This window comes from Pieris rapae, chromosome 11 (genome assembly GCF_905147795.1).
Source record: "Pieris rapae chromosome 11, ilPieRapa1.1, whole genome shotgun sequence".
Taxonomy (NCBI): domain Eukaryota; kingdom Metazoa; phylum Arthropoda; class Insecta; order Lepidoptera; family Pieridae; genus Pieris; species Pieris rapae.
Genome location: NC_059519.1, coordinates 1,573,888 through 1,589,262, shown reverse-complemented (window position 1 = coordinate 1,589,262; position 15,375 = coordinate 1,573,888). Strand labels below are relative to the sequence as shown.

Below are 15,375 nucleotides of genomic sequence, written 5' to 3'. Positions count from 1 at the left end.
ATACTGCTTGTAAAATACACCGTAGATATAGTATCACGTGATGTAGTAAACATGAATAAATAAATCTGGATTGTAACTTGCATAATATAAATTTTAAATTGGGACAAGTGATTGGCTATACGAACCGAACACTCAAGTTACCGAAGACTTGAATCACAGAGCCAAATATTACAATAAGGGTATTTTGAAATTCGAACTTCGGATTTTGATTAACGTATCGACTCGGAAACCGGATATAAATTCATTTTAAAATCGCTAACGAACCCAAAACTCATCAAAGTCCTGACAGTATTGCTCATACAATTCATTACCTCAGGGATTAAAGTGAAAAGTAAATCCCTTCTAAAACATGAATAAATAAGCGTATGTTAATTCAGTTATTCTGTAATAGATTATCGCACGTTCGTAAATACAAGTTGTGTTTGTTTGATTACTGTTCTTTTAATTAACTTAAAATAAGTATTAGGATTAGTTAGAGCTGTATGTATGTAGCAATAATATTTGAGTATTACAATCTTGTTAGAGAACGAGTGCTAGATTTTGTACGAACAGTTTGTGCGTCTTGGAAAATCAAAAGTTATGTCATGATGATTAGCAGGTAATCTCATCCAAATCGCTTCATTAGCATTCATGATATGGGTTGACAGGTTGAAGCCGTTTTAGATTTTTAAATTACTTTTATTAAGCAAACTTTGATTAATGTTGATATTAAAATGAAAATTTCTTAGCTCGTTATTTTAACGTACACTTTATTTTTAAGTGAATTACTTTTTTTTACATATATTTAAGTTTTGCGTTTAAAATACCCATTTTATGACATTGTAACTATCCATAGGAAATACTTGGTTATGATTGAAAAATTATAGTTTTTTATTTTCTTCAGCTATATTGGCTTCTATTGTATGTATATATTATTTATTTTTATTATTTTTTAAATGCTATACCTTAGTAAAGTCATTTTTGAAGGTTTTAAGCATATGTAGCCTTTGTATTTATGCGACACAAAAACTCTTAATGTATCAAAATAGCTTTATTACGTATATAATATTCTAAAAAATAGAATACAAAACCATTGTAGCATCCAACAATATCGTAATGCGTTTTTTATTTAACATTTGATGTCAAGAGCAATCTCCCGAGTTCCCAGTAGGTACTTTTATTTTTATTTCCGAGAAATGAAGCTGTACGCGAAGTGAATATTTAACACTTCCCAGGGATTGAGTGAAAATATCGCACTAATTAAAACTTCAGCCGCTACATCAAATTTAATAACGGTCCCCTTAAGAGATCTCAGTTTTCGCGAGACTTTTTACGTAATTTTTGCAATACAAATTAGTTTTTATACACTTGCGTTTTATTGTTCTTGTTCTAAATTTAAATGTTTTAATTAGTTCAGTTTTTACTTCAATGCCTTAGAATTGTTTTGTCTTTTATTAAAAGACAAACAACAATACAATTTTATTATATTGGGTCACGAATGATTTGCCGCTTGGTTTAAAAACATTGTTCATCTAAAAATGTTGTCTTTTTAGATGAACAATGTTTTTATAAATAATCGCAAATAGCTCCAGACGACGTCTTAATCTATTTATAAGTGCAAAAGTATTCAGCTTAATAATTTTAAAAATACGAGATATAAATACTTATGGAAGAAGGAAGGTGCTTTTGTTTCTCTGGTCTAAATTACTCCTAACCAGGTTAACCATTGACTGGCCGGACTATTTCAGGGTATGACATCATCATTGTGATTTGTAGACGCAGATTGTAGATACTCGTATGACAATCAAAGAGTTCATCTAAAAGGGGATCGGTTTAGATTCGTAGACACGAATTTATAAGGATATATTCAAAGGTTGAAACTGTTAAAGCTTTAATGAAACAACTGTATCGGAAAATAACACATGCAATGTTCACATTCGGTGTCTACATATCATTTGCAATTCCTACTCGGAGCTTTTTATTTGAGAACCGAAGCTCTATTTATACATTTTACAAGTTAGTAGTTAAATATACAATTCCACGTATTTGTGTTGCTTAAAAGAATTTAAACTAGTAAGTTTATTTAAAAACTTGAGTATCTTGCTAGACATGAAAGGAAAATTTCATTTATTATAGAACCAGGATACCGCCACCCTCACACTCACACAACCGCAAGTGTGTTGCCGGCGTATAAAGAATCTATACGTTTTTCCTTATAACATTAATAGTAACGAAACGTATACAATATTTTTTATGGGGTTACGCGACGTTATATATTAATTTGAAGACATGAAAGTTCTTCGTAAAAGAACTATCTCATTCTTTAGAACCCTAAAACCTCCCAGAAAAAAAATATTGCAGTCTCGTGACGCCATGAGCAAAAAATAAACCATAAGAAGCCCCTGCCTCGCTTCCTTTTATAAGCAGAAGGCAAACTGAAGTAAAATTCGAGAAATTTTATTATTATTAAAAGTCGTGCTATTGACCTTTTGCGCAATTAATAAACGAATAAAAACAGCGATGACGACACATTTGACTAAAAACTCATCAATATCCAGTATAAATGATTAAAGTCGCTTAATTATACTGAAACCGGTACAGTTCATTACGTGATTAAGATCAATATTAACCGTGTTATGATAACACTATTAGCCGAGCATATTGGCAAATGGCCGATAGTTATTAACAAAGCGGCAAAGTGGATGCACAGTTTAAGTGATTTCATACTAGAATAAGTTTAGTTATAACTAGTCGACAACAGAGTTATCTCGTTTTAATAACGCTTTGCGGTTGTATATTTAACTGTTGTGACACGCAAAAATTATGACGAAATGTTACATTACAGTGCGTGTTTATTTTTGTAAACGACGAAACGAGACGAGCTGTGACAACTGTATGTCAATTGTCAAAATCATTAAAATGGCGTCAGAAAAGCGCTTTATGAGCACGTGTTTATATTTTAAATGCGTAAAAAATATATATTTTTTTTATTGTTTTAAGAATAAGAAACGAGACAAACTATGACTGCTATGCGACAAATCTAAATCACACGCTTAATTTGTGGAAGTACTTTATTTTTATAGAACAGGGGGCAAACGGCAAGAGGCTCACCTAATGTTAAATGTTACCGCCGCCCATGGACACTCTCGATGCCACAGGGCATATTACAAAACCTAAACCTTTTTATAACTAATTCTAAATAGTGCCATGGACACTATCAATGCCAGAGGGCTCGCGAGTGCGTTGCCGGCCTTTTAAGAATTGGTTGGCTCTTTTCTTGAAGGACTCTAAGCCGAATTGATTCGGAAAGTACTACACTGTTATATAAAATTTCAGACTAACGGTTAAATTTATATCAACGTAAAAATCGTGTGTTAATTTTTGTAAACCTATTCTGTAAATATCAACTCTCGAAACTAGATGACCTCAATATTTAATCACTAATTTAATATTGTTATTTGAGAACTTGATGGGCCATTCTATCTCTGTATGCTCTGAACATTACTGATTAGAGAAGAGGGCTATTCGTGCAATCTATAATTTAAAATGCAGGGGGTCTCTGACAGATAAATTCTCATGAATTAATATACTTTCCTTTCCCCCGCAATGTATTCATGAAAATATTATGTATATATACAAAAATAGTTATAAGTTTACTAGAATAGAACATACACACAATGTTAATACTGGGAACAAACGCAGGCTGTAATTTTCTCGTACTAGACTATCTAAAGTTAGTAATTCTTTTTTGGGACAAGGGATACTCTTCTTTAATAAAATCCAAGAGGCTTTTTTATCTCTGCCTTTAAATAAATTTAAGAAATGTATTAAAGAAAAGCTGTGTAAAAAGGCTTACTATAAAGTTTACGATAATCTAGTTGATAGTCTGGGACTTGTGCTAGACAAGCTACTTCTAATTAATTTGCGATATTTTTTGCTGTTTGATGATTTGCTTTTTTAAAAGAGTACCGAGAGTTTTTTTTACGGCTTTTTCTCTCGGCCTACACATTCTCTCTTCTTTGCCGACGAGTAGGGATTTAAATTTTATGACATGGAATAAGTGATAACTGTATATTATCTTCCATAATAAACATATTTTGAATTTTTATTTTATGTTATTTTATTAAGGTGTGTATTTTTTTATACAAATGTAGTTTTATTTTAAACAGAAAAAAACTGTGTAAGATACAAAAAAAGAATTTCATACAATATACATATTTTCTGAAGTTAGTTTTTTTGTAATTGACGATTCATAACACGTTTTAGGAACAGCCGACTAAGTGAAACCTCTTTCGCTAAAGGGAAAGATTAAGCGTACAAAAATTTGGTTTACTAAAGGGAAATTTTACGTAGACTTGTAAATAAGATAATTATAGGCGAAATGGCGGCTTATAATAGCGAAAGCTTTGAATTTTCGACTAAAAATACGCTACCTTTTTACAGCAGTCGTATTAGAAATATGACACTAATGTCAAAATATTATAATCGTCTTTATGATTTTGAGTACCATACCATATTTAAGAAAAATAGAATATTACGTATAAAATTCTCGTGTCACAATGTTTGTTTCTATACTCCTCCGAAACGGCTGGACCGATTTTTATGATTTTGTTTATGCATATTCCGTAAATCTGAGGGTCAGCTACTATCTATTGTATCGTATCTATTTTTATTTTTTCATACAAAATTTGAGTTTTTATTTTATTATGGTACAACATACAAAAATATATACAACCCTTAATTCTCATCTACCCTATACGATCAAACTTTTTTTTATTTGTTAATTGAAAAATCACAGAAAACGCTAAAACGTTTTCATTCCGGAAAACCGAACAGTCTCTGGGGTAGCATAGCAAAACGTTCTTGGTATGTACTAAAAAGGTAGGCTAGGCATTAACGAGAAACAAAGTTCGTTGGGGCAGCTATTTGAATATATATTTAGAGTTAGGATTACGGCATAGGGTCAGGGGTTATTTGCGAACCAATTCGACGTTCAAGAAAAAAGTGTACCAATTTAAAAAAGACCGGCAACGCACTTGCGAGCCCTCTGGTAATGTGAGTGTCTGTGCCACTTAAGATCAGATGAGCCTTTGGCTCGCTTGCCACAAATAAAAATGTGTGGGCCTCTTTTAAGTAAATATAAATTACTTACGAACAACCAGCTCTTCAGTAACTAATGTAATATAAATGAAATACCTTGAATGTATGCATGTGTGTGAATGTGTAAAATTATGTAACAGCCATTAAATTCACTAATATGTAACACAAGCTTTGCAGCCATTAGTGAAATTGTTGCTTCAACGTATGCGGACTAAGAATGCTTACTTAGCATACTGCTTATACACTAAGACTATGTTAGTACGGACAACAGTAAACTGTGGCAATAAAATAATTAATACACAAGATCCTCTATCTTATGCCATATACGTTTTCGTATAACAATGCATTTATAATAATGGACTTCCAATGGCGCTGTAGTACGAGCATATCAGGAATGCTTGCGCGAACATTCTAGCTTGATTACCAGGCGATCAGGCGGAAAAAGGCTGCGTCCGTGCTACAGCGATTTAGAAATTGCAACAGTAACATTCTAACGAGAACCTTTAAAAGGGTAATTAAAGAAGACTGAGATTCCCATAATAAATAAATATAAAAATACTAATTAGTTCTTAATAACTGTTACTAACTCATATTAACATAATTTTAATCAACATTAAAAATACTGAAAACTTTATGACCGATAAATCCATAAATCACGTTGCAAATTGAAAAATACATTTTCGTTTGCGAATCAGGCATTCATGTTTGAAATGTAATTATATTTTATTACAGTATAATAGTTATTCATTCCAGACATTTATTAAACATGTGATGTGAAAGTTAAATAATAAATAACTATCAAAAATAAGTTTAAACATATACTCTCGGTTCTTGTCTTTTTATACCATCTAAGTGGTACAGTAGACTGCTGGTATATTCTCCATACAGAAATAAGTGTGAGTTAAAAGAAGACGTAAGCGACATAGATACAAAGAGGAAGGATGACAGAACAGTGTAAAAAGTAGGATATACAAGGCAACCATGGATGATGAAGTCGGGTTGGGTAGGCCTTGTTATACGTATCGGAACCAAATCTAGGAGATACTGGAAATGATACTGGATACTGTTATGGGTATTCTTACTTGTCAGTAAGAAGACCATAACAGACGAATATGCTTGGTACTCGTAATTGTCTATAAAGTTGACCGTAGCAAGTGGAGATCCGTCTTCTCTATACCTTTTTTTTATAGAACAGGGGGCAAAAAGTCCTGATATAAATATATAAGTAAAAATAATATTCTTTAATCGTCTTATTGTCATCATCGTCTCAAGAACTTGAAATTAAATAAATATGGTCACTGATATTTAACCTTTATTCTAGAATTTATTGAAAGTTTTTAAACTTAAATGTCTGAGCGGCTGTCACCATTACAGCAATTCTTTAAAAGACGTATCAAATGTAACTTCGAGTCAACCGAGATTCTCGAGACGTCGTGATGTTATTACATTTTGCCTTTACACAAGTAAAAGGTAATATGTTATGAGATTATCTTTAAAACGTTTGTGACAGCGTCCCAAGAAAATGGTATCTTGAAATTATATTTTCTTATTAATCTTGCTAAGTTGAATAAAAGTTGTAGTACATACAATCATTAAAGTATATTTGGTTTAATAGTTCGTCAATGTACTGAACATTGTAAGAGACTTTAGGAAATTTTTAAATTATGAGTCGTCTGTAGGTATACTCATACTAACAGTATAGTTTATTGTAATATCATAATTTTACTGTTATAACTAAATCACTGCCCTAGTTTCACACTATGTATATACATATGCATATGACAGATAAAGAAGGAAAATATAAAATATAAACAAATCTGTGGTGATTCATTCATTTATTCACTTCTTCAACCAATAAGTATTTTATTGTATTCGTATTAAGTTACCGTAAATAAAGGAAATAAATAGATTATGACAATGAATATATCATTCTCATGTCTACTTTTATATGACTGATTGTACGCATTAATCGATCTAAATGTACAAGTGTAATAAACGATTTATTTATGTATTTAAAAAAATAATATTAGTGTTAATTCTACCTTCAATTGGGCATGAGGGCAGGTAGAGCTTGGGTTGTTTTAGGGAATGTGACCGCGTCTCACGTAGATCGATCGATACACCCTCACCGCTAAAATTATCCAATACAACTTTGCAGCTTTGCTAAGCTACTTGATTTAGCATTCAACAGACATTATTATACAATAAAGTTGTTTTCATAGGTAATATATTAGTTCATTTCCCTTTTTCGGTATTATATAATATATATCTCGCACATTAACACCCCAATATAACCCCTCGTATTGAATACGCATAGTCTATTTCGAATCTATGCGACACAATAGAGAAATATATTAATAAGATAGACGCAGAAATGTGTTGCCAGTTTTTTTAATATTAAGGTGGCAAACGGGCAAGAAGCACGTCTGAAGTTAGTGCGTTGTCTTTCAAGAATTGGACACTCTTTTCTAGAAAAACCCTAAGATGAATTGGTTCGGAAATACTTCAGTGGGCTGCTATATCCACATAGTAGTTGAGCGGAAAAATTGCTTTAAAAGCGCTCAGTTGTGGAACGATGGACGTGAAGGTGATACGGATGGTATTTTATATTCTGCCTTGACGTCCGATAATTAAACTCAGCTGCAGGTATTAGTCTGAACAACTCCTCTGAACACTCTCCATGGTTAATGCGGTAGAAGATGCAGAGAGACCACACATCTCTACGCAACGCCAATGGATGATGCTGCACGGAAAGTGACTGGCCGTACGAAAATCACATTTTTGTATTATTCCTATTAAAACTACTGTATTTCGTTAGTATAATAATTTAGCCTAATCCAATAATATAACAATAATAATAATAATAATAATAACGTACATCTCGATTCTCTAGTTATAAAAATGCCATAAATGCCTTCGTTCTACGTTTGAATTAAAACAATTGAGTCCATCCTTTTTAAACGTTCTAAATTTAAAAGTAAACAAGAAAATCATTTTCACTTCACACAAAATCGTTTAAATAGTTTTTGTATGAGCATTGAGGTTCAGCTGGGATGGGTATGAATTTTATATGCAATGTTTATCTCGACAGGGAATCAAATAGAATTGTTGTTTGTACATTTGTATGAGGAAACTTGTTCTTAAAGCTTTTTATTTATATAGTGCCTTTGTTTTTACACGGTTTTTTGTTTTTATATTATAATAACGGTATTTGCAAATCGAATATTTGTGTAATATAAGCAAGATGGAGTCAGAGGCCACACAGCTAGGGTCTCGATGGACACACTAAACGCGTTGTTTAAAAAAATCATAAGCCGCTTTGGAGACGTATTGTGGTCACCCAGTTCTCCCTTTTTATGGAGTTATCTTAAAGGAAAGAACTTTGATACCTTACGAATTTTGAGCAGTAGAAGACTAAAATAACGTCAGAAGTGAGATATATCCATATCGGTTAACTTCTATCACATAAGTAATTACTGACGATAATATGAAAATAAATAAATATTCTCTTAATAATCCTCTTCTCTCATAGTACCGGAGGGCACCCATTCATGTATCATAATATATCCCGTGTTAAAAAAAATCTCTTAAATTATAGCGGCATATATATGATACAGTGAGTTCAGCGACTCTGTGATATGAGTACATTATATGATCACACGTTCGCACAATACAAACCAAACGGAGATGAACTATCAATTGATTATGAAGGGGCCGCAGTAGCTCGTCATCTGCGTAGGAGTGTACATATTACGTTCTGATCGCATTTTAAATGTGATGGCCAAGTTCAGTGCCTAAGGGATAATTGGATTGTATTCTACTTAAGTAAGTCTATATTTTTTGTAAAATTTAAATAAGAAATCCTTTGTGAGTCCTCGCCCATTCTGTCACGTGTACAGTTAGTTTGAAGGCCAAAAATTAATAGTGGATTAATAAAATAGCCTTCGAATAAGTAATTAAATGTGTAAATGGTATGGATTAGACATCAAGGCGATATCCAATTCATAAGATAGCATAAATATTAGTTTGAAACTATCAATGTTGAAAGCAGATCTTACTTCTCCTTTTAATGGAACGCAAAGTTATCTTAGAGTACCACAGCCATGCACAAACATTTTTTGATAGACAGACCGGCTGTGTTTCTTTGTAGGAGTTTTGGTCCCCAGTGTAACATATGTATATTTGGTAGTAATATATAATAGGGTTCGCAATTAAAAATAATGTGTGTAAATGCGTAATAGTTAGGTAACACGCGCCGCGCCTACACTTCTGGTTCAAGACAGTGTCGTGTTTTCCTGCTGACGTGAGAGCAGTTTGGTTATCGTTGGTGTCCGAAAAATGCGGTACCTTTCTCAGCTTGAAGGCTTGCCTGTCATAATACTATAAAAAAAGTTTGATTATCTCAAATAGAGCACAGATTAAACACATTTTTGCACAGAGTGGCACATATGTTTAATTGCTACTTTAAGACAAGTCAGTCTCCTTACTTGATACAATTTCACATCACAGGTTTCACAAACTAAAAATCTTAATGTAAGAAAACATAAATCTATCGCTTTCAAACCTCTTATATTTAACCTTAAGAGAAAATTGCTAAAATATTGGCTTATTTAATACAGAGTCGTTGATCTGAAGCATAATAAAAGCCTTTCAACTCTCAGTTTCTCCGAAGATGTCAGTTGAATTTTCCCCAAATGGGAAATTAACCTATCTGAATTCCTATATGCCTTTCATTGCTATCGTAAAATCATTTACCGAGAAAATCATATTATACTAAAATGGCGAGCGTATATTGAGAGCCGATTCGAGGCTCAGCTATATACGTTGTGCTTGATTAAAATTGGTACAATATTATTTTTTATCAATTCCTAGTAAGCAATGCCTGCAATGACTAATCATCCCTAGTGAACTTGCATGTTTACAGTTTTCCTACATAAATTTATTTCATTTGAGGAATTTTTAAAACTCCTGATTTTGTCAATTGCATGTCATTTCCACAAAGTTAAAATCTAGACAATAATACTTATCTCTATACATATTATAACTTACTACTACAAAAACGTAATAACAATTTGGTAATTAATTGAAAAACCTATTTATACAAGATATCATATTTTGGCAATAAAGCCATATTATAATTGAGTCGTTGGCGAAGCCAGACTCGGGATATTTGATCCCAATTTATTTATTATTGAAAATTACCTGAAACGAAAACTCTAATTTAAATAATTAATCGACCTCTTCGACGCCATATTGAATCATGTTTACCGCCATGTCAATAATGACAAGACATACGTCTGATGTTAAAAAAGGCGGGTGTGTCGTGTCAGCAATTAGCATTTTTCTAACATTCAGCATTATACAAAAAAATCTCGTTTATTTATATTTTGTAATTTATTTAACATCATGCGTATTTTATTTGTCTCTTCTTCGTTTATTGATTGCGAATATTTGCCCGACTGAGGCGCAAACTAGCTGCTGTGGTCTCTGGTAGAATGAGCGATGTGGAACATTCTGCTCCTCAGCATAATGCTTTCGTGTTTTCTCGTGTCTCTATAGCAGAGAGCTAAGAAAAGCCGTCAATATGTTTCACAATATTAATTATTTGTTTCAGGGCGGAAGGTGAATCTCGTCTAACATGACCTAGTGCCCCATGACTGTGGCGCACCCCTTACGAACGCGCTCGCCGACCTGACACGCACACAACGACGTACGTACGCAAATCGCGCTAGTGTTCTAAGTAGGGTTGTAGTTGTATCGTATCAAGGTTATTATAATTTTGAGACCAATTTAAGTAATTTGGGATAAATGAAAAATCGGTCGGTACTTTTAATTGGTTGTAACGATAAGTTAACAAACTATCAGTATATTGAAATCTCAAAGTATAATAATAAAAAATATATTTTTTTTGTGTTGGCAGCCCTAAAGAACCTTTACTTTCGTAGTATAATTTAAAGGTATCGTTACGTTACTTTTAGATATAGTTATGGAATGCGAGGCTAAATTGGATTTAAAGCACTTTATATTTAAAAGAACTGGGGCGTGGTTCATTTGTATTATAAGAACAATCCTTAAATGCCTAAGTAATACTGTTTTGAACTTCGAATAAGGAACGAAGTCGACGATTCGGACAACTTATAATTGTTTCCCTTGGAATTTTAACCAGAAAGTAAATTGTATGCAATTCATATTTCCATCATTCATTTTTACAACTGCGCGTTTTTCAAGGCATTTTTGTAAAACCAGCTGCCCACTGAAGTATTTCCGAACCAATTCGACTTAGGGATCTTCAAGAAAAGAGCGTACAAATTCGCACAAACGCACTCGCGAGCCCTCTGGCATCGAGAGTGTCCATGAGCGGAGGTATCACTTAACATCAGGTGAGCCTCCTGCCCGTTTGCCACCTATTCTATAAAAAAAACATATTTTCATACATACATACATGACTTCATTGCTAACTACACTTACTAGATACTTAATTTTTATAATTATTTAAATATTTGCCCCCCAATTTAAGACATTAATGATACATTAAACACTTATTTCATTACCAAATGACTGGGTATTGATATAAAAATCTTTTATTAATCCATTTTTAGAATATATGCGGTGGTTAAAAGCACACAAAAGCTCATCTGATATTAAGGACCCATGGACACGCACTCAATCAGAAAGCTCGCGACTGTATTACTTGACTTCTTGAAACCTCACTAAATAATAAATTCACATTGATGTATACAAAAGACGTTTTTATAGAAATTTATTCATTATTGTGCTTATGATAACAATACACGCTCTATTTCGCTAATAAAAACGTTCTGGCGTAAATACATCGATGCTTTTTGCAGGGTCTAAAACTAGTATTATGCAAATTTAGGGTCAAAGTTACGTTTGAATACATTTAACGAAACTTATGTCGTATGGCTTTGTATTCCTATGAGAATGTTTAGATCCTATTTTGAATGCGGGTAACAGTTAGCTATTCATATCCTTATATTATTCAAGGGTGAACTATTGGGTCTAATTAGTTTGTTCACTTGTTTTGATGTTGTATTGTTATAATAATAAAACATACTGCCTGTTTGCTTTTGAATATGGAACAGAACATAATCAAAGTATAAATCTCGCAAGTCTATATTATTATACATGTCAAAGGGATTGCGTAGTAACCACACCAAACAGTGATGATTACCAATGCTTTTGGAAGTAACAGAGTCGAGGATCTTATATATAAAGTTTTATAATCAAAACTAAGTTGAAGAAGTTGCTATGGGACGTTGATTTTTCAAAATGTTTGCAACTTAAGTATGCAGATAAAATACTTAAATCAGCCAAAAAAGATTATTCTACAAATGGAAAAATTTTAAGAATTTAATTTGTTAGTAGAATGTAAAATTTATTTCATAGAAATCGGCGCTCTCAATATGATAATGTAATAAAAAATATTGAAATTTAGAGCACGTTTCCGCGTGTCTCTCAACGCAATTCAATTTCCGTTAAAATAAATTTATGCGTACGTTTTTTTCATTCAATATTTTGGACAAATTTCAATTAGATTTATGCTTATATTACATTACTTATCAATGATATTAAAGTTCATTTAAGCAATCTTAAATTACTTCATTGTAACAAAATCTTTAATGTGGTGAAAATGTATAAACTATTGTTCTTTTCGTAGAAATAGGTACATCACAACCTCACTAGTCCAAAACGCATTGGACACGCGACATGATAGGTACGTCATTCTCGGCTTGACTATGACTAGCTATCACAGTTGACTGCAACATTTTGTCTTACGTCTTTTGTTTCACAATTTCACTTACTTAGAAACATAATTAAGTGAACAAAGTACTCTTAATTTGCTTCTAATCTTTTTTCAAAGTCGATAGTAATCTTTTTTTAAAGTCAGTCTGGCTTTGCTAAGTTCTTGGAAAATATATATGATATATAACAGAATCTCTAGTCCATGGCGTATTGGCTCGTGACATGATACGAGATCATGTACACATACATGTGCTCTTACCAATAAACGCCTATCAATAGTTTAAACACGATTTCCACAACTGAACGATTTCAAAGTCTTTGCCACGCACCATGTGCGTGGAATCATCTGCCAGCTGAAGTATTTCCAAAGTAAGTTGACTTAGGGTCCTTCAGGAAAGCGTACCAATTTTTAAAAGGCCGGTAACGCACTGTCGAGCCCTGGGGCATTCAGAGTGTCCATGGGCTTATCACTTAACCTCAGGTCAGCCTGTTTTCTCCGTGTTCTTTAAAAACAGTATTAATAAATGTTTGAAAGAGGATTGAAAAGTTCGACATTTTAATTTTATCTTATTGTTATGTCGACGGCGCATTTGCTGATAAACCAATCTCAGCGTTGAGAGGGGATTTAATAAATCTTAAAATTTAAACAACATCGGAATCTATTGACAGAAGAGATGGCGGGGACTTTTGATTAGATATGTATAACACTTTGATTATTTTGTGTATCAAAATGTAATTGATGTCGTTAACAATTTAATTATGTAATCTGTGGCTATATGACCATCAGTAGTCGTGTTTAGTTTATCGACGTTTAAATAACAAATATAATACTTTTTAATTGTGTAGGTACATGTTTTATTTAAGTGTAAAAAAATAATTTTGTACCCAGTTAAATTCGCAATATTAGTATCACAAGTCTACTTCAACGTGAAATCATAGAACTAACGAACGCCCACCGACTAGTTCGGAGAACTAGTAAAACATTTTTCGTGGAGTTTTGGTTGGAAAATCCACCTATTTCGCCTGTGTCATTAAAATCATCCGTGTTGCCTTGCAATAAATCAAAACTACTAACAATACAAATGGCCAAGTAAAATGAATTTCTTGCGGTACCAACGTCTATCGTTATAACAAATGATATTCTAATATTTTCGTAATAAATAGGGCAAAATATTTTTATAGCAAGTCTAGGATTTTGTATTAGGCGACATTAGATGCTTAAAGTTAGTGACATATTTACTTTGACAAGGGTGTTTGCAGATGAGATGAGATTAGATGAAATTTATGAGTTATTAAATAATTTACGTAAATAATATAAAATCCGATTAGAATATTAAATAATGTGTTTTATAGGATCAGAATGCTGCCTCGCTGGGTTGTGTGGTGCTGCGTGGTACTGCTAGCGCGACCGGCGCACCCACAAGGCGCACAACAGTGTCCTGCGCCTAATGCGATCGCGCCTTGCACCTGCTCGGTCAAGAAGAATGGCCTGGATATCCTCTGCGAGTTCACTGAACAGCAGCACATCCAGAAGGTTTGACCATTCGTCTTTAAGCACCTCAGAAACTAACTATACTTACATACTACCTACACCTTAACTACATCTGAGAAACCATCCGTAATACGTGATGTAGGTATTTCGGATAGTTCCTGGCGTAAAAATTAAAAGTCTTGCTATGTAGTATAGTTATTGCGATTGAAAAGAGTGGCGGAAAGTTTCTTGCCAGTTCTTCTTACCCGCTCTACGCCCTTGACTTGCGAACTGGTGGTAAATGTAAATTTACGATTAATTTAATTTGACGTTCATAAGTGTACATGTTTACCTAAATGAATAAAGATATTATGACTATGACTATAGCATTTCTTATTTCTTTGTATGAAGGCCAGCAACACGCGAGGCTTTTGATGTGACTATTCATGGGTCCTATATCACTTAACATCAGGTGAAGTTCAGGGCTCGATTGCCCCCTGCTGTATAAACAGAAATTAAAAATAAAAACGTGCAATAAATAAACTAAGATTATATATTACAGAAACTATTCTTCTGGATCTGTTTAAGGTAAAAGTCAGGAAAGGCTTTAAATGTTTTGGATTAATGTTAATATGTTTGTCACATGCCCCATTAAGGGGTAACATATTATGTTACGTTACATAAACATGAGTACATACCCGACAATATGAGACATTTAATTATTAATTACAAACATTCAGCACAACAGCACATGATCATAATTACCGTAATGGCTAAATGAAAACACTGTTTCAGGCGATGAATACGCTGCGCTCGAAGCCAATGATAATATTTTACCTGAAACTTCGTCATAACAATTTGGCAAAACTTCCCTCATACATATTCCTCGGATTGGATATACGACATTTGACTGTTCACAACAGTACCCTGGCCGTTATTGAAGATTCATCTCTGAGCTCTATTGGTAAGCCTGTTCTGTTTTCAGAAATATCTATGGTTGTTGAGTTTAAATTTGGAATAAACGATTTGGCTAACTTGTATCCGGGTCCAGTAAAAGATAA

At 33.1% G+C, this 15,375-nt stretch overlaps 1 protein-coding gene across 2 annotated transcripts in view; it reads left to right on the top strand.

Annotated features, from left to right (window-relative positions):
• Window positions 1-15,375, top strand: part of LOC110996904 (slit homolog 1 protein) — an 89,048-nt gene that overhangs the window by 60,162 nt on the left and 13,511 nt on the right. Inside the window, exons 1-4 of one of the 2 annotated variants that reach the window (XM_022264800.2) lie at window positions 8,786-8,904; window positions 10,694-10,789; window positions 14,197-14,377; window positions 15,110-15,278. In XM_022264800.2, the coding sequence (XP_022120492.2) occupies window positions 14,204-14,377; window positions 15,110-15,278 (343 nt within the window). In that variant the 5' untranslated portion in view covers window positions 8,786-8,904; window positions 10,694-10,789; window positions 14,197-14,203. Of the gene's footprint in view, window positions 1-8,785; window positions 8,905-10,693; window positions 10,790-14,196; window positions 14,378-15,109; window positions 15,279-15,375 lie in introns of those variants that run through there. The other variant, XM_022264801.2, reaches the window with a different exon arrangement.